General features: G+C 36.9%; 1 protein-coding gene across 3 annotated transcripts in view; it reads left to right on the forward strand.

Moving 5' to 3' along the window:
- LOC110023970 (enoyl-CoA hydratase 2, peroxisomal) overlaps window positions 1–18,385 on the forward strand; it is a 64,689-nt gene that overhangs the window by 37,948 nt on the left and 8,356 nt on the right. For 2 of the 3 annotated variants that reach the window (XM_020723649.1, XM_020723651.1), the window contains exons 10-11: window positions 5,748–5,921; window positions 6,257–6,306. In XM_020723649.1, the coding sequence (XP_020579308.1) occupies window positions 5,748–5,921; window positions 6,257–6,306 (224 nt within the window). Of the gene's footprint in view, window positions 1–5,747; window positions 5,922–6,256; window positions 6,501–18,385 lie in introns of those variants that run through there. The other variant, XM_020723650.1, reaches the window with a different exon arrangement.

Genomic DNA, 18,385 nt, shown 5'->3' on the forward strand with positions numbered 1-18,385 from the left:
ATGCGGAGAAAAAGAGAATGCAGTGTATTATGCATTTGTAGGCTGTTTGGTTGTCTGTAAAGTAAAAACGGGAATTATCTTTCCTGTTTGGTTAATACACATGTAAAGTAAAATAAAAAAAATAGTATATTCAAAATATCCGAGCATGTTTGGTTCTGTAGAGTAGATACAAAAACATTACTTTTATTTATATTCTTCACACATTTCATAAATAATAATATATTATTTTAAATGTAGCTTTTTGTTTGATAAAATATTATATTTTAAAAATAATAATATATTTTCACACATTTCATAAATAAAAATGAAATCATCATTATAAACTTCCCACCTAAATTCATCATTTTTCACAAATTATATTCCTCCTCAAAGAACTAAGCAAGCGTTGAGACTGCATATAATATTTATTTTTACATGTTTTGTGACAACTCGAACCTTTTGGTTTACAAAAAAGCATCTTGTATCTTGTAATACATCTTAAGCATATAATTAATCCATGGAGCGGTTTCCTTCATATCCACATTCCGTCCAACCTGCTCTAGCGTCAACACAAAAAATAGTTTTGCAACATTATGAGCACAGACAGAAGCACCATCTTAAGCATTCCAAAAACAAGGAAAGATAAGATTATGAAATGTAATTCAACTTCATCGCAGAAAATGCAATAATACCCAAAGTATGTGAAGCAATAATACCGAAAAAGTAACAAACCATCCAAATCGAGATACATAAGCTCTAATACAAAAAAAAAAATTCATAGATAAATAAAGTACTTTGGCCGCTAAAAATTTCAAAAAACGTGCCCAAATATGAATTCAAATTCACTACATATTCAAACGTTCAAGATAAAATGCTAAGTGATATCAAACTAACGAAATTAGTCTCTCATTCATCCTCATAGAACTTGTCATTTGTTCAGCTCACTCCTGATCAACCTAGCCTTAGACTCCACTGACTTCGAGAGAAATGCATGAGTCATTGTTGTGTTCTTCGATAATTTATCAAAAACAATGTCAGTTTCTTCCTCTAAGAATTCTAGAATATTAGACAATGTTGTCTTTAACTCGATGAATATTTTTTTATATTTTGAGGCTCTTGTTGTACTTTTTATAGCACTTACAACTTCACTGACACTATTAGCCATCAGAGTAATGTAGTTATGAATGTTGCGATGATCAGTAGAACTTTGCTTTTTTTTTTGAGCCGCACCCCTTCGAGAAGGATGACATATCTCGCTTCATTATTTTTTTGCTACCTTATTATACTTTCATTTCAGGCAACTGCATACGAAGTGATGCATCTTCTCCAATCTTTTCAAAAGCTTCAATCTCTTCATCCAATTTTTTTTGTTGGGTACCAAGAGGAGTTTGACTATTTCCTGACTTAACCCAATCTCCACTAGCATGAACTTCACCGCATACCTTCTCCAACTCCATATAATTTGCAATGGGAACATTTAAGAGTGTTGCATCTCTAGGAAAAACCAATGACAAATAAACATAAATCAGGGAATTTATTTTATTTTCTGATTTGTTAAAAAAGTACTTTAGTAATAGTAATACCTAAATATGAGATATGTATTCTTCAAGACCCATTAATATAAATTTTTTCTTATCCCAAAACATGCCAGATTTTTTCTTTATTTCCTGAATTCGAATCTATAAAGTTCTTTGGTGTCGAATTTGGTTATTACATTACTCCCTTGTAACTTCAATTCCAGATTTCTCTTTCAACTATTGAGCAGCTTCTTGGTAAACGGACTCCTTAAATCCTTGGGCACTTTGCATATTCAAATAAATATATTCAACATTAATTTGTAACAACTTGGTGACCTACTCAGACTTTAAGTTCCACATGAAGTTTTTTCTTTTCTAGCTCTTTGAAACAACTAGAGTGATTGATTGTTGTGTATTCATAATTCAACCAATAATAAATGTGCTACAAATACATGACAAAATTTAAAGAATATTTTTAGTGCCGCAATAAATTCAAGATATACTGTTTAGTGGAAAAAAAAGAAAGTTACTTGCAAAGAAAACATATAACAAACATAAAAGAACAAATGCCTTCACAAAAAAAGTATTTTTTGAAATTTAAAACTGTCAAAGTCCAAAAGTGAGTATCTGCGTATTGGTTTCGTGCCATCAAAGTGGTCAGCTAAATAGGCCGGCCTATGTGACCAGTTGTGGCGTACTAACTTACCCCAACAAAGCACTAGTAGGGATATGTGGAAACTCCACAACCTTTAAGCTCTGGCTCGTGCAGGGCGATTACTTGCATTCCCGAAGTCCCTGAAGTCTTAAAAGAGGCTGAGGAGGATCTCGATTCAAAGAATCCAGAGTCTTGGAGATTCACAGCTAATTAAAAAAATTAATGTTAAATAACATTCCAGTTAATAGCCAATGGTATTCATGTGATTTGACATGACAACAGATATTTGATCTATTTTTTCTTAGCCTGTCTTGAGAGCCATCTAAAATGTGTTCATATCTTCTTCTAACACGACCTTGTCTGACCCATTCATTTTCTACAACAACAATAACAAGCCTTTATCCCACTAAGTGGGGTCGGCTACATGAATCTTTTTTCTCCATTGTGTGCTGCTGAGTGTCATATTTTCATTTAAACTAATAATTTAAGATTTTTTTTTTATACAATATGCAAAATTCTTTTTAGGTCTACCTCTGCCTTTATCAACATAAGTCGAACCTAAAACATCTACTCTTCTGACCCATTCTTCTTCTGAGATAACAAAATTATTCCCACCTTCAGTGAGTATCCCATTATGTAATATGCAACAGACAATTACAATGTCAGCTTGATTTTCTAATGGAAAATACAATTTGCTCTTTAAAATTGCAAATTTGTTCTTCAATGAACCAAAAACACGCTTCACGGTTGTGTGTAGAGATGAGTGTCAAAGATTGAGTAACTACTTATAATTTGTTGGTGTAATGCAACTAAACTCCTTTAAGTGATTTCTTGTTGCACGATAAGGAGAGATAAAATCATTTTTTAATTGAGTAACCACCATCAGCTAAGTAGTATTTGCCTACAATAATTAATAAAAAAATATAACTATTTATGTTATTTAATATAAACCCAATTTATATACCTTCTGGAACACATAAACCATCAGATCGTTCTCATGCATTTCTAAGGATGATTGCATAATGAGCTGAGCCTTCCCAACCTGCTAAAATATATGTAAACCTTAAGTCGAAGTTCACTGCTGCCAACATATTTTGACTTGGATATGGTTTTCTTCCTCTGATGGCGGATTCATATTTCTTTAGTACTCTAGCCTTAATGTGTGTATTGTCTAGGGCGCCAACACAATCCTGTTCACGTAATTATTTTAGAAAAAAAATCTAGTAAAAAAGTATGAATTATTATTTGTGAATATACCTTAAAAAAGGGCATAAATATAGAATTTGCTTTCGTTTTATACGGAGTTTGGAGTAGTGGAGGTTTAGTAATTTCGCGTCGCATATCTCTAATGGCAAATAACACATTGTTGAAGTACCTACTAATAGTTTCTCCTAATCTTTGAAACTTGAATTGTATGACTCGATTACGAACACTGTGACCAAGTGCATGTTGAAACATAGCAACTTGTTCTACTATGCGCACATAGCTTATTTTGACAAGCGGTCTTCTTGTTCGCAGTAAGTTGCACAACTTGAAAAAGTATTCTTTTCTTATTCGCATGATGCTTAAACAATCAGAACTAGAACCAAGATATAATCTAGAGAGATATTTGACGTTGGACATCTCGTTTAGGATTGTAATTTCTTATTTGACTTCTCGCATCTAAAAAAAATTATATACTACTCACTGCGTTAGTGATAAGTGCATAAATAATTGAATGATATTGCTTAATATAGTCTGACAAGTTATCATAATCGGCAACCCTTCTTCATTGTTTTCTATTCGTTCATCCATATTTATAATACATGCGTATACATTATCAAATTAGTTTATAGATTAAACTATTCCATGTGAGATAAAATATAAAATTATTGTAAATTGCCCCACCCAACACTTATCAAATATTTATATAACATTTCACCTTTGTAGGAACATAAAATTGTCATTTATCATTCTATCTAGGAAGGGATGATAATTTAAAGAGGAAGCTCATTCCTATCATATTTATCATCCTATCTAGTAAGCTTAGCTGTCGGAGTTGATTCACCAACCAAGGCACAGTCCATTGTCATCTAAATACATCAACATGTTTTCTTAGGTAATTTATTATTTCAACCAGACAAAATTAACAGGTTTGAGTAAAATCCTACCGGAGTTTTGCAGTGATGCCTTCCTAACAAAAGTATAGAAGAACCATATAATGAGCTCAAGGTAGGCCTTCCTTTAAGAAAATCACTAAAACAAATAGACAATTGGAATCACCAAAGCTATTTAGAAACAATAAAGAAGCACAAAGAAAAATGACAAGATTAAGATTTTTTATTTTTTATTCTCTATGTTTATGTGATTATTCTTTAATCCTGCATAGCATAACAGAAAATAACCAATAAAAATCAAAATCGCAGAAAAAACAAAATAGGAACTAAGAAACTTAAAAAAAAGAGCAGGAAAAACAACAAGTCTGAAAAGAAAAGTCCCATTCATCACAGGAACAGCCTCACAGATCTAATTCAGGCCTAGTAGAGAGCAAAAAACCACTCAAATTGAGAGCAAACAGAAAAGATGAAAGATAAGAAACAAAGAAAGCCTTACCTTCCTGATCGATTTCCCCTGCCGATCGAATTTGTAATCAACTTCCCTTACCTTTGAATCTCCCAAAACAGAGAGAGAGAGAGAGAGAGAATGGCTTTAATGGCCGGCCTTCCTCCCTAAATAAATCGAAGAAGACTATCTGTTTTTGGTCAATTACGAAAAGATCATCTCCCACATTAGCTTCCGATTTGCTCTCCAGGGCGCGCTCGGCATGGTTGTCGGCAGGCTCCTCCCTTCCCTCCCCCATCCCCGACTCTGCCGTTCTCCGCCTCTTCCGCCTCCCCTCTCTCAACCCCCGACACCAAGCTCTTTCTTTTCCACCACCTCTCATGCCTCCCCTCCTTCTCTCCTCCTTCTTCCTCTCTCTCAGCAAAAAAAAAAAAAATATCTATATCTGGAGAGTCGTGCGAGGCTCGTGCGAGGCAGGAGAGAATGACCATCAGAGAGTTGCGCAATTGTCTGGGACTCGGAGGTCAGTATCACCTAACAGGGGAGAACAACATCAGGGAACAAAATAATGTATTCAAGGTCTTTCGCGTGAAAGGAAGGAGAAGGGGGAATAGTCGTGCGGTAATTTGATTTTGCAAGTTTGACCGCATTTTTAATGCCGAGTTTTTTTAACTATTATGGGAAATATAAATTTTGTGGTGTTTTAATTTTACTTTGCGCTTAATGATAACCAAACAACAAAAAGTCAAAATTCCTGTATTTATTTCACTCTATGCCTTTTTTACATCAAACCAAACAGCCCCTAAATAAATCCAAGGGCCATTGAAATTACTCAACTTTTCTATTTTCAAACTACTCTTAAGCATAGTTTACAGCATGGTTATGGCAATTTTTTTTTCTCCTCCACCTGTCATCCTCATTTGTGCTTTCTGTTCCATTCTAAACTTTTCTTTACAGATTTTCCCTGATTCCTTTTTGATAAATAATTTGTGACCAAATTGATCATGCGGACATTAACTTGAATATATGGTTTATTTGGATTGAATTGCACGTAGATTTGATCGACCGATATTGCACGGCCTATGCTCCCTTGGATTCGCTATCAGAGCTATCATCAGATCTATTTGCAATGGTGACTCGACGGCTGTGAGGAGTATATTCGGTCGCTTTCTTCTCCATGTGTACCCAGGGGAGTCTCTAATTACAGAAATGTGGATAGAGGGTCCAAAGTAAGATTCAATTTCTTGTCTATATCAGACTTTCAGTTTATTTATTTGCTTATTTATTTTTTAAAATATAGAGGCATTTACATACATACCACAAAATTCCTATGTATTTACATATCTAACACCTGAGCATTCACATTTAAATGAACACCACTCAAAACTTTTAACATCACATCAAAATATCACCATCACTATTTTTTTAAAAGTGAAATATACATTTTCATGCATAGGTTGATGACACTAAGGTTTTATAATTGTCAATATGAAAATTTAAGTTTTAGATATGTAATTACCTAATATGTAAATTTCCCTAAAATATATTTACATTTATGTTCTAGGGTCATATATCAAACGAAGGTGAAGGAGAGGAATAAGGCAGTCCTTTCAGGTTATGTAATGCTCAAACACATTCCTTCCTCATTGTAGACTATTATGCATGTTCTTCCATACAGTCGCTTGTTAACTTTTACTTGTGGTAATAATTTGCAAGTAGTTCTACTGTACTTGTATTAATAATATTGAAATACCTTGTATTGTAAATAAGAGGGTTTAACATTCATACCACATAATTCTTATGCATGTATATATCTAACACCTAAGCTTTATATTTATGTACATAACACTTTAATGTCATCATTACAACCAAACATATGCATGAAAAAGAGTATTTTACCTTGGAAAAATTAATATTAGTATTTTTTGATGTGATATTAAAGATTTGGTTTTTGAACAAGTAAATATTAAAGTTTTGATGTTATTAAGAAGTGTGGTATGTAAATTCCTCATAAACTAAACTATATGCATATAAATTTTCATAATGATTTGTGTTCATACTAACGGTAATTTTTTATTAATTGTAATTTCCTCTTCCTCTTTGTTGTTGTTGTTGTTTGAGAGCTTTCTTAATTTTCTACTGAAGCTGAAACTGACGCCTAACGAACGAAAAAATATTACATCAATACTACGCACGTAGAAATAACGTGCGTAGCCACTGAAATTGCCACAACGATAGGGAAAAAAAACGGCGCAATAACACGGGGAATATTCCCCCTGTGTTATTCATGTGTTATTACGTGTTATTCATGTGTTATTGCGTGTTATTCATGTATTATTGATGTGTTATTGTGTTATTATAACACCAAGAATATTCTCAGGACAGAATAACACATGAGTAACACACAATAACACCTGAATAACACGGGGAATATTCCCGACAGAGAAAAAACGAAGCAACGAAACCGCCCCGTGTTATTCATGTGTTATTGTGTGTTATTCTCATGAATAACACATGAATAACACACAATAACACATGAATAACACGGGGAGAATATTCCCCGTGTTACTGCGTCGTTTTTTTTCTCTGTGGCGCGGAGTGTCATGGCGTAATTTCATTGGCTACACACATTACTCTACGTGCGTAGTACTGATGTAATATTTTTTCTCTAATGAACACCTTTGAATTACTGCAAGCATTAGATTTTGTATTGACTGCACAAAGATTAGTGGCCTATAAGGAATTTACGATTTTTCTAAGCGGCATTCATAAATACCTCTCAATTCTTGTATTCTTACATATTTAACACCAAAACTTTTATATTTATATGCTTAGCACTCAAATCTTTAACATAACATAAGAAGATGCTACTATTAACTTTTCATGCATAAATGATATCATTGTTTTATACATAGAAATATAGAAGTTTAGATGTTTAGATATGTAAATACGTAAGTATTGTGTGGTTTGTTTGTAAATTTCCCTTTTCCTAATTAGTTTGTAGGCAAGCACATCCCATCAATGGCAAATTCATGTTATGAAGTGGGAAGGGGTGAAATGATATATTTAAAGTTTCATATTTCTGATATGATTATATCAATGAAATATATTATTCAAATTGAATCAAACATAAATAGGGTTTATAAATTTCACAATATTTTTGAGTTAGACCAGGATTCCTAAAAGTATCCACGAAGAATTTGACACGACAGTAATTTTCTTTATTATGATTTAGTTGAATAACGCAAGAATTATAAATATTGCATGTCAAAGTCATCTTAGAAACTTCCCTTAATATAATTGAGCTTTGATTAGCCCATCTATTTGTAACCTCATTGGCTCATATATGCTTAGGCTTGTTCCCTTTTGATCCAAGTGATCCTTTGATGAGGAACTACTTATCTTGGCTTGAGCGAAAGGTTAACATAAGTTAATTTACTAGACTATGAGGTTCTTAGTATTGACTCAATTTGAATTGGACATACACGTGACTTAATATTCCCTCAGGGTTGACTAAGTCAAAGTCAACTTACCTAATTTGACAAACCTTAGCTAATTGTTCCATTTTTTTTTTGGCCTCAGATGAAGTCAACCTAAACTAGACCTAGCTTTTTTCTTCAACCAAACCTCATAGAATTTATTTGGGTGCACCTAACTTCTCTCTAACTAAAACCTAATGGGACTTGGGAAACATTAATTAGGGCCCTTAAGTAAGGTGATTAACCTAATCATTGGATTTAAACTTAGCTTAACTTGGGTTCAACTTAATCTAATTACAATTAAAGTTATATTTCTTTTCTACTAAGGTGTACTCAATCATAAGTGGTCCTCATTGAGTTGAATTGAGTTCAATCTCCCACATATGATGCTTAAATGGGCCTAATAACAAATCTAAGCTAATTCAAGTTAAATCGAAACGATGATGACCTCCTCTACATATTAATTCATTTTAATCTATTATATAATAATGAATAATGATTTATATACTTATATGCCCACATGATAATGGTAATGATTGATAAACGTATGTGTTGAATCTTGTTAAGATATAAGGTCCCGTATTATCCGTGGGTATATACAACTTGGTGAAAGACTCATTTTTAGGAAGAGTGGTATATGGAGTGTGTAAGGTTGATGAGATTCTTGGAAGGAACTTTGAGGATAATATTAATTTTTGACCTTCGGTGAATCGAGGGAAAGTGACTCCTTAGAGGTTTCTTCAGTTTACAGAAGAGAGAGAGAGAGAGAGAGAGAGAGAGATATCTTGGTTGGTTATGATGGCTTTATCGAATTGTTGCCTCCATAATAATAGGTCTAAGTCATCTCCTTGAGTAGGAAGACGATAAGTTAGACCAGCTTCTTCCTCATTTGGGCTTAATTAAGCCACATCGATGAGTGAGGTTGATCCAGCCACTTCGGCAGGTGGGCTCGATCCTACCACTTCGGCAGGTGTGCTCGGCTCTGTGAGATAAAAGTAAATTACAATTTTTGTATATCCGTATTTGTGTATACATCTTGTTCATTGATTCTCTCATTTTTTAGATTGGATTTCCGCAAGTTGAATGATAGAATAATGACTATTTTGTTCCTTCGAGACCTTAAAGGCAGAGAAGAGGCTTCTCTTGAGAATATGTTCTTTTATCCTCAGGGCTCATCGGCTTATCCTTCAAGGTATTGGATTTCTCTGTGTGTTAATAACGTTCCAGAACTAGCCTTCGCCTGAGAGCATCTTGTTCTTCCTTTTTAGGGAGATGTCCCTGACTTTGTGTTTTCTGTCACAAAATCTACTTTTTCTTCAGGCGCCTAGGATTTCTCGTGAAAAAGGAATTTATTTTGATTCAACCCTCCAACATGCTGAGGTTTGTTGAGGTGTTTTTTCATCATTTTGGGTTTCTTTTCTCGGAGGAAAGTCGGGTCTGGTCTGAGTCAGGATACTTTGCTTTTTGGCACAATTTTCAGGGATTGAATGCAAAAGGTAAGTTAGGAAATTTAAAGAGCATTAATTGTAAAATTTATTAAGACTTAAATAATTGGACTCCATTTTGGGTTTTACGAACGAAGGTAGAGCTTCACATTGTTTCTTTGGTCATCTTTTACTTTTAAAGGGAAAACCAAATCTTCAAGATGAAGTTTGAGCTATATCGTTAGGAGAAATCCTTCGTCGTAGGGAACGAGAGAAGTTGGAAGAGGAGGCTCGACTTCTTTTGAAGAAGAAGCCTCAGAAAGTAGCCATTAGGTCGAAAAGGGAAGGGATTTCTGGGAAGGTGTCCCTGGATTTGAATGACACGATGGAAGTTCACTCTTCTGTTGTGCCAGGGGGATCAGAACAACAGTTGCTTCCGACCGCCATTGCTCTTGATTTGTCTGGTGAGGAATTTCATTTTTGGTGTGCACTTATTTGCTTTGCGTTTTCGAACTTCGTGTATTTTTTTGTTGATTAGGTGTCAAGCATGTAGGCGGTTTTGAAGGTCAGACTTCCCACCAATATGAGATTCGGTGCAGATGGAGGGCGTGACCCATAAAGATTTGGTTGTTCATGATATGATTTTAGACCCGAGTGAGGTCCCCTTGCCCGTTTAAGATAATGTAACACTGCTTTATCCGTTCGAAACTTTCTCTCTTGATGAATACGATCATTTGTTGCTTTTAGAGGTGTTGGCGAGCATGGTATGAGGGAGCTTGAAATAGACAAGATAGAGCTCGGGAAACCATTAGATAGGGAAGAACCCGTTGCAGATGATGTAGAGAAAGTTGACCCACTTGCTAAGAGTACTTCCAATCCATCTGAGATAGATCTGCCAAACCTCAAGATTACGAAGAATCTCCTTTCATCTTTGGAAAATCACAAGGTGTAGAGGGATTTTTTTTATCAAGTTAGTGGGTGAGCTCGTGGAGGCCTGAGATGGCATTGTTGGGTTGGAGACCAGAGTTATTGAGCTGGAGGCTAATGATTACTTTGTTGACATAAAGCTTCAAGAACATGAGGGAAATTTTGAGAGGGAGATGGTCTTAATTTGCAAGTACTGCAAGCTGAGTCCGCCTCATATTCGTGATGTGAGGAGGGGATGGAGGATCTGAAGGCTAAAATGAAGTTTTTCAAGCAGTGTACGGAGTTGGGGAGTCCGGACAATTACGTGGCTGATTGTCGGATGTCGGATGTCGGATGTCGGATGTTACCACAATGCCTCTTTAATTCTAGAACCATTATCATTGAATGCTTAAGAAAAAATATCATTTTGATTTTCTTTGCTTGAGCATGCCATTCAACCGTGCAGTATATGTACTTTTCTAATGTACAAACTTATACTGTATTTGCCCGCTTTTTTGAATGAACAGGGGAGAAGGTTTCTTGCTTCCTTGGATATCAATTTTTTTTTCTGTTGCTTTATCTTTGTTGTTTCGTGTTTCAGAATTAATAATTTCTTTTGAAAGTCGTACTAGTTGGGCTTCCTGTTATCTTTATTAAGAAGAAGACAATACTTGACTTTCTTTACTCATGTTTTATTTCCTTCAGAGTATTTTTTGAGTTTGTCTTTTTCTTCAAGATACTTTAATGACACCCGGTTATGACAAGAAAGGAGGCTCTCTCCCGTCGGAGAAAGTTCAAGGGAGTTCCTAGATAGAAGAGTATAAGGTAGAGAGAGCCCAGTCTGAGTTTATTTTTGATCACATTGTGGTTTTGAGAGATACGAGGGGGATGAAACCTCCGCTATCACGTACAAACATGAAATTTGTGTCTTCTTTGAACAATTGTGTTCGGGTTTGTGTTTCCCCTTTTGTGCATAGTTGGCTGACATTCTGAATTTCTTGGAGCTGGTTCTTGCCTGCATAAGCTCTAATTCAATAGCCAGTGTAATGTCGGCTATAATGTACGCTCGTGTGGAGATCTTTACTGGTTAACAAACTTGTGTCATCGTGCTTTCCAAGTGAAGATGCTTGGAGACAATTTGGTCATGTTTTTCTTGTTGTTGAAGACGGTGGGTCTACCCAAAAAAATGCGGGTCGATTGGAGGAAACACTTCTATTTTGCATGCAATCATAGTGGGTGGAACATTCCCACTGAGATGCAGTGCTGTGAAAGGGAAATGTCAGATGCTTATGAGCTGACTGGTGAAAAAAGAGAGAGCTTCGATGCTCTGCGAACGACAGAGATCGACGTCACTTATTACGCTTCCTTTACTCTTCTCTAAGGGATTTGTTGAAGGGTAAGGAAATGTTTTTGTTGTGTTTCCATTTTCATAATCCTTTGAAAATTGCATGGTCTGTCTTGCAGGTGAGGCACGGAGGTCCGAACGGGTTTTTTTTGCCTGTATTGAGACAAAACAGAGCATTCTTGCACTCTTGAGTGCTATCGGCTTGTTGTCACTGGTGGAATATAAAGTTAAAGAGGAGAAAGATGTGGCGTATGTTCCTTAGATGCTTTCCTATAAGTCATTGACGCCTGGTGGTCCTTTCAGACCATTGCAAATAGTGGGACCTCCGAGGATCTCCCAGACGACTCGAGGGACACCTTCGGGACTTGAGGGAAAAGAGAAGGCTATTGTAGAGAGGAGGAGATCGTTCAAATTGGCCATGTCACTTCATGAAGCAAGTAGGGCCAAGCGGATTCAAATTAGTCGCGAGAGGGCCCCTCTGCAGGGATTCCGTTGATTACTCCGACCATGGAAGGTCAAAGTACATTCATGAATAAGGACATAAGTCGATTGTTTGTCGATATGACTAAAGATAGTTCTCCTCCGGGAGCTTTCTCATACTGATTTTTCAACTAAGTTCAATCATCAGCTTGTAGAGTTTGTGTGAGGTAGTTGAAGAGATAGATCGAGAGGACCATCATATTCCATTGATGGAGAGTTTGACATCCTCTTGACAACAGACTTATACCGTGGGCGCATCTCACTAGGCCCTCATGAGGGAGAGGAAGGAATTCAACTAAATCAGGGTTGATCTGGAGACCCAAATTTCTCTTGAGGCAGACACCTTGGAAGGACTTCTTTTGAAGTTGAAAGCTGGAGATGACGAAATTCTCGATCTTCAGTGCTCCCTAACTGAATACACTAATAAGAAGGCCGCTTTTGAGTGAGAAATTCGTGACTTGAATTTGGATAAGATGCATCTTGAACGTGAACTTTTAGATGCTAGGACCAATCAGTTTGCTTTCAGGAAGGCTATGGGAAAATCCACAGGGGTGATCTATAAGTGAGGGATGACCTCGAGGCAGCAAGTCATAACTCGATAGGAGAGGAAGTGATCGTAGAATCTTCAAAGGGTGGTGGAATGCCTCCGTGTTCCGAGTGGCCGAGCATGGAAGAAAGATGGCGAATATAGAGATCAAAGATGAAATTGTGTTCTGATATGCCGCTTCTTTGACATTCAAAGAGCTTGTTATAGATACTATTGATGGGATGATGAAATCCGTTTTCAAATTCCTTATACGGAGATGGATCCTTCCTACGAAATGAGGCGATACTCGTTACCTCTTGAACTTAGTGTCGAAGGTCGAGGTAAAAGATCAAAAGGATGACTCTTCAAATCGCCCCAAGCTATCTAGTTGAGACAATGTCCTTTTCATTCTGAAACATGCTAATGTATCTTTTTGTATGGTAGAATACTTGCTTAACTGAGGGGAATTTCACTATTTTAATATGTTGCGACTCTGACGTCTTTTTTGAATTTTGAATTCAAAACGGAGTTTAATATGAAAATGCCATGACGGTTGATGTTATTAACACCTTCATACATCCTACCTAGAGAGCATATGTCCCTCTGCTTTTCCTCTTCAAGAGTGTCCTTCGTTTGAGTGTGATCATCCAATATAGGACAATAAGAACTTGTTTCTTTATTACGATTTTGGGGATGGATCAGATATGTCGATATCCATCCGATAGCGAGAGAAAATGAAGCACCCAACACCTATGTGGAAAACGAGGTGTGCTGCTACAATGACAAAATTTACCTTGGTCTTCGATCTCCCATATGATTCTCCCCAACTCCATATTGATGTTGATGTCTTTTATCTTTTTTTTGAGTCATAATCTATGTTAGTCGATGGGCCTTTTCTGATCTCTGATGAAGTCGAAGACGTACAATGATGGGATGTTATCTTCACCTCTCTGTTGATATCATTTGAAGGCCTCAAACACAAAATTTGTTTGTGGAGGAGAAAATTCTGTTTTGTGAGGAGCAAAAGGGAATGAAAAGTGCAAGTTGTTCCCAGTTCTCCAGTATCCAGCGCTGCTATTTATGAATTGAGCTTTTCTGATCTCGAACAACTAAGTTATCAAAGCATCAAGGGCAAGGAATTTGATGTGAAGAGTTTCATAACATTGGGGTACTTAGGAGGGATGATTTTTGTGTTAAGCCTCTTATTATTCCATTGTCCGTTTCTCTTTTGTTTTCCTGTATTTGCGATCAACACTCGTGCTTAATTTTAGCTTTTTTGCATGTAAGAGTGTGAGGCTTCAAATAAAGACTACTAAGGATGCTAGACTTCGACTAGAGGTTTTTGCAATGAAGAGGTGACAACAACTATTCAGGCCGGTGAAGAGGACACCGTGATCGTCTTAGGTGACGATGAAGAGGAGAAGATTGAGGTTCTTCTAGTCGCTCCCCTTAGTGTTATGCCTGTGAAGAAAGAGGCCCTCGTTGTGGAGGTGATTTTTGAAGAGTCACTTCCCCGTGTCTGGGGCAGGGAACATTCTCACCTGAAGATTAAGGCCAAGGAAATTATACATGAAGTGGCACCTACTGAGCCTTTAATTAAAGTTCCACAACTTAAGCGATGGAGGATGAAATTGGTGGGGACTGGGGAGTTCATCCTCGCTTCCTTGTTTGACATCCTTGTCTGGGGCATCTGATTTGGTGGATGTGGATTTGAAAGGATGGATAATCAAGATGAATAAAGTCTGGACATTGACAATCATAGACTTGTCCCAAGACTGGATGTCTAACAAACCGTTCTCAGACAAACCTTACATGATGCGGTCGCTGATTAGGTCTTATACTTTAATGGTTCAAGCAGAGGCTCAACGAAAATGAATTCGTTTCCCCACGATGGAGAGTGCAAGAATGCATGACAATTTATGTACTCAATATGTCAATTGCATTTTTGGCTACAGTATGATCTCCGAGTGTTATTTCCGTCCCATGAGGAAAAAACCAAGAAGCTAATGTTATCTAAGTTAGAGAAGGCAAGATTTAAGGCCGATAACGTCAAGTTTGCCGCCATACTTGTAGCACTGGAATCGGAGAATCTACGTATGTCCTGACAAACATTCAAAGGCGACTTTTGAGTTGAATGCCCAAAATCTTCAGTTAAAAGAGCTGAAGGCTACAATTGTTGATTGATCCAAAGACTTGGAAGCGCAATCCTTAGCTACATAAGAGAAGGCTTGAGCTGAGCATATGATAATCCAGGAGCTAAAATGCTGAATAGCTCTATCATATGATAATCCAAGAGTTGAAATACTAAATAGCTGATTTGGCCTTAAAGGGGAAGAAAGCTATCGAGGAGTTTATGAGTGAGTTTGATACTATGCCAGAGTATTTAGAGATGCTAGCGGATGCTTTTGAGAGGACTTCGAAATTTTTGTTGCAAATATTGTTAGAGAAGAGCTATTTAGATCTATCGATACAAGATTATTATAAGATAAAGAAGTTCAGTCTCAGTTCGTCGGGAAAAAAAGATGAAGGTCATTTTGAGGCATAGAAAAGAGAATATTTTTCTTCCTTATTTTTCACTCTCTAGAAAGGACGCCTTATTTGTGAAGCTCTCTGGAAGGGACATAGAACAAAGTATTTAGAGATGCTAGCAAATTCTTTTGAGAGGACCGTGAAATTTTTTGCCGCAAATCCTGCTAGAGAAGGGATATTTAGATTTATCGATACATGATTATTATAAGTTAAAGAAGCTCAGTCCTCAGTCTTCAGTCTTAGTCCGTCGAGAAAAAAACGATGAAGGCTCTTTCGAGGCATATAAAAGAGAAAATATTTTTCCTTCCTTTTTTGTCAGGTTCTTTCAAATGGAAATATCTTTATTTCTTATATACGAATTTGCAATCAATTTGAAATGTGATCACTGTTCACCCTTTCGTTGTCTGAAGTTCGAAATGGGTAGTCCTCACATCCATGTGAATAAGGTGGTATGTGACCATTTTGAACCATCGGCTCGAGTCTTATGATGCGTCTGCGTTAGCAATTTCACACTCAAGGTAAGTCGTCGCCTTAGGTGGGCCAGGGCTTGCACGAGATGTATTAAGTGGATCTTATCTTTGTCATTATGGGGGGACCCACTTAGATTTATTGTAGGGATGGCTTGGATGGAGTTTGCTGCTTTTTCGTGCAGAGGGTTTGGGGGGGGGGGGGGGGGGTGGGTCTTCACTACGGGCTCGCACGCTTACACCTGCATCCAGGGAACTTGCTTTTGCACCCTAAGATTTTTCGCTGCTTGAGCGTTGAGGTGGCCATTTTCATTTGTCGCTGGCCTTGAAAAGGCTTATGACCAAAGCTTATGGATAAGCAAGAAAAGTAATTATTAGTAAAGATTTGAACGTACCATTTTCTTTTAAGATACTAGCCATGAGTAGTCATTTCAGTTGTGATTTCTCTATTAGGTTATGTAATATCCTTATACAAGAGAGAAATGATGTTATTAGGAGCTCGTGAATTCAGAATCCTCTTCCATTTTTGGCAAAATTTTGGGTCCTTGGCTGTTTCATTTGGAAATTCCGTTATTTGAAGACTATAAGAAGGCATGACATCTTGTTGTTTCCTTTATAACTTAATTCTCTCCTTGTAAGGGATATGAAGGCACATTTTTGTATTTTTATAAAAGTATGAATTGAAGTTCATAATTCTTGTTTTTTTATAACTGAACAGTTTTTTGGCTTTCCGAGTTAACAATTTATTCGTTATTCTATGGAGCTGGCTAAATTTGAGTTTCCCGATCATAAACTCTTGTAATGTTTTTGAACAACCAATTTGTCTCTTTAACTAGAAAAAATGGATGATTGGTGGATTGCATTTTCTATTATCTTTAGATGTTTTTTGATGACCGATTGCGTTGAATGTTGGGAGTAAGCTCGGGTTTTATTCAACTAGATCCTTGTTTTTGGTTTTTTATCGCATGACACAACTGTAATCCTGGAGCAATCTTATTGTTTATGTCAGAGCAATCCAGATTGGTCAAGATATTCTTAGATTTGATAAGTCACTGCCCACCACCACTTCTTTTATAGAAAAAAATAGCAATGTCATGAATTGTCCCATTGTTGTGGGGCCTTATGCCCTTTTCCTTGTAGAAGTTGAGCTTCTTCAACCCTTTAGAGGGAGTGTTTTGCTATAAATGTACATGATACTTCTTTATGTTTACACCTCTTTCAAAAAGTTGTACTTCTTCAACCCTCCCGAGTCACTCTAAACTGACTTCACTCTCCTCGTTCATTGAATTCCGAAGGAGGTCTTCTCGTCCGTTGAATTTGAAGGCTTTCTTGTTTTGATTCTACATACAAAGAAGCCTCTTGAATGTGCCATGGGAGCTTGCTCCTAAAAAAGGAGGTGTTGGAGCACCTTCTATTTTAAGAGGAAAGTCTTCTTTGCGCTCGAATTATGTTGGACATATGAGTGTAAGAGTCTATATATTTGGCTTTTATTTTCTGTCCTAACAGCTTCCTTGTTTGACACACGCAAAGTCGGGGCCACGAGACACTTAAGCTCTTTTGGCAGGACTTTTCCTTTACATCTCTCAGTCAATCCTTCTTTGTTGGGTGGAGTAAATGAGAGAGAAAGGACAGGGGGGGCCTTAGCCTCGACTTTCGTTTAATGAGTTGCGGGTTTGTTGCTGCTCATTTTCATAATTCAAGGCTGAAGTGAGAATTACCCTTTATAATTAGAAAATCGAACTAAGTGGCGTACCTGTGTCCTTGTACTGTGGTTAGGAATGTAATTGCAACCCATTGTAACTTTTTGTAATGGAATTAGTAAAGGTAAAATTTTGGTATGTTTATCTCTGGTGTCTATAGGGTGGTTCTTTTCAGAGGCGTTCCGAGTTCCCCGAGTGTAATGTGCTTTTGGGTCCCGTTGCTCTCTTTTTTTCTCGTGGCGCCTTTATTGCCTTATCACTTATGCTTCATTTGTCCTTTCTGGGAAGTCGAGCTTTGACTAACCCAATCAATATGATGGGCTAGTTAAGGTTGAGTACCAACAAAAAAAAAATTATTTGACAGGATATGAAAAGTGGGCTCATTTATCTCCCATATTTTTTTGATGCACTTCTCTGATACATGAACACCTTTACATCTTTTATGAAAAGCTCTTGTTGCTCTTGCTTATAAATAGGGATGTTGCTCCCCTATTTGGACTCATCCTCAAAATGGTTTGTCAGTGAAGTTTTTGAAGCGTGAGGGTGTTATAGTGGATGCCTTCAGTGACAGAATAAGAGATGATAGTGTTGGAGTCAATGGATTATTCGACCTATTTGTTTTGGTCACACTCTTCTAGTTCATTGAATTTTGAAGTTGGGAACTTCTCGCTCAAAAAAGGGGGCGAGTAGGAAGTTTCCTCGTAGCTTATTGGAGGGAGACTCTTTTGGTATTAAGAGAGTTCTCAAGTACGCCACGAATCCTCGACGAACTTTATCGGTCATGATGGCTTTCAATCGATAGGCTTGACGTGAGATCAGTTCGCCTACCTCTTTCCC

The sequence above is a fragment of the Phalaenopsis equestris genome, unplaced genomic scaffold (assembly GCF_001263595.1).
Source record: "Phalaenopsis equestris unplaced genomic scaffold, ASM126359v1 Scaffold000237, whole genome shotgun sequence".
Lineage (NCBI taxonomy): Eukaryota > Viridiplantae > Streptophyta > Magnoliopsida > Asparagales > Orchidaceae > Phalaenopsis > Phalaenopsis equestris.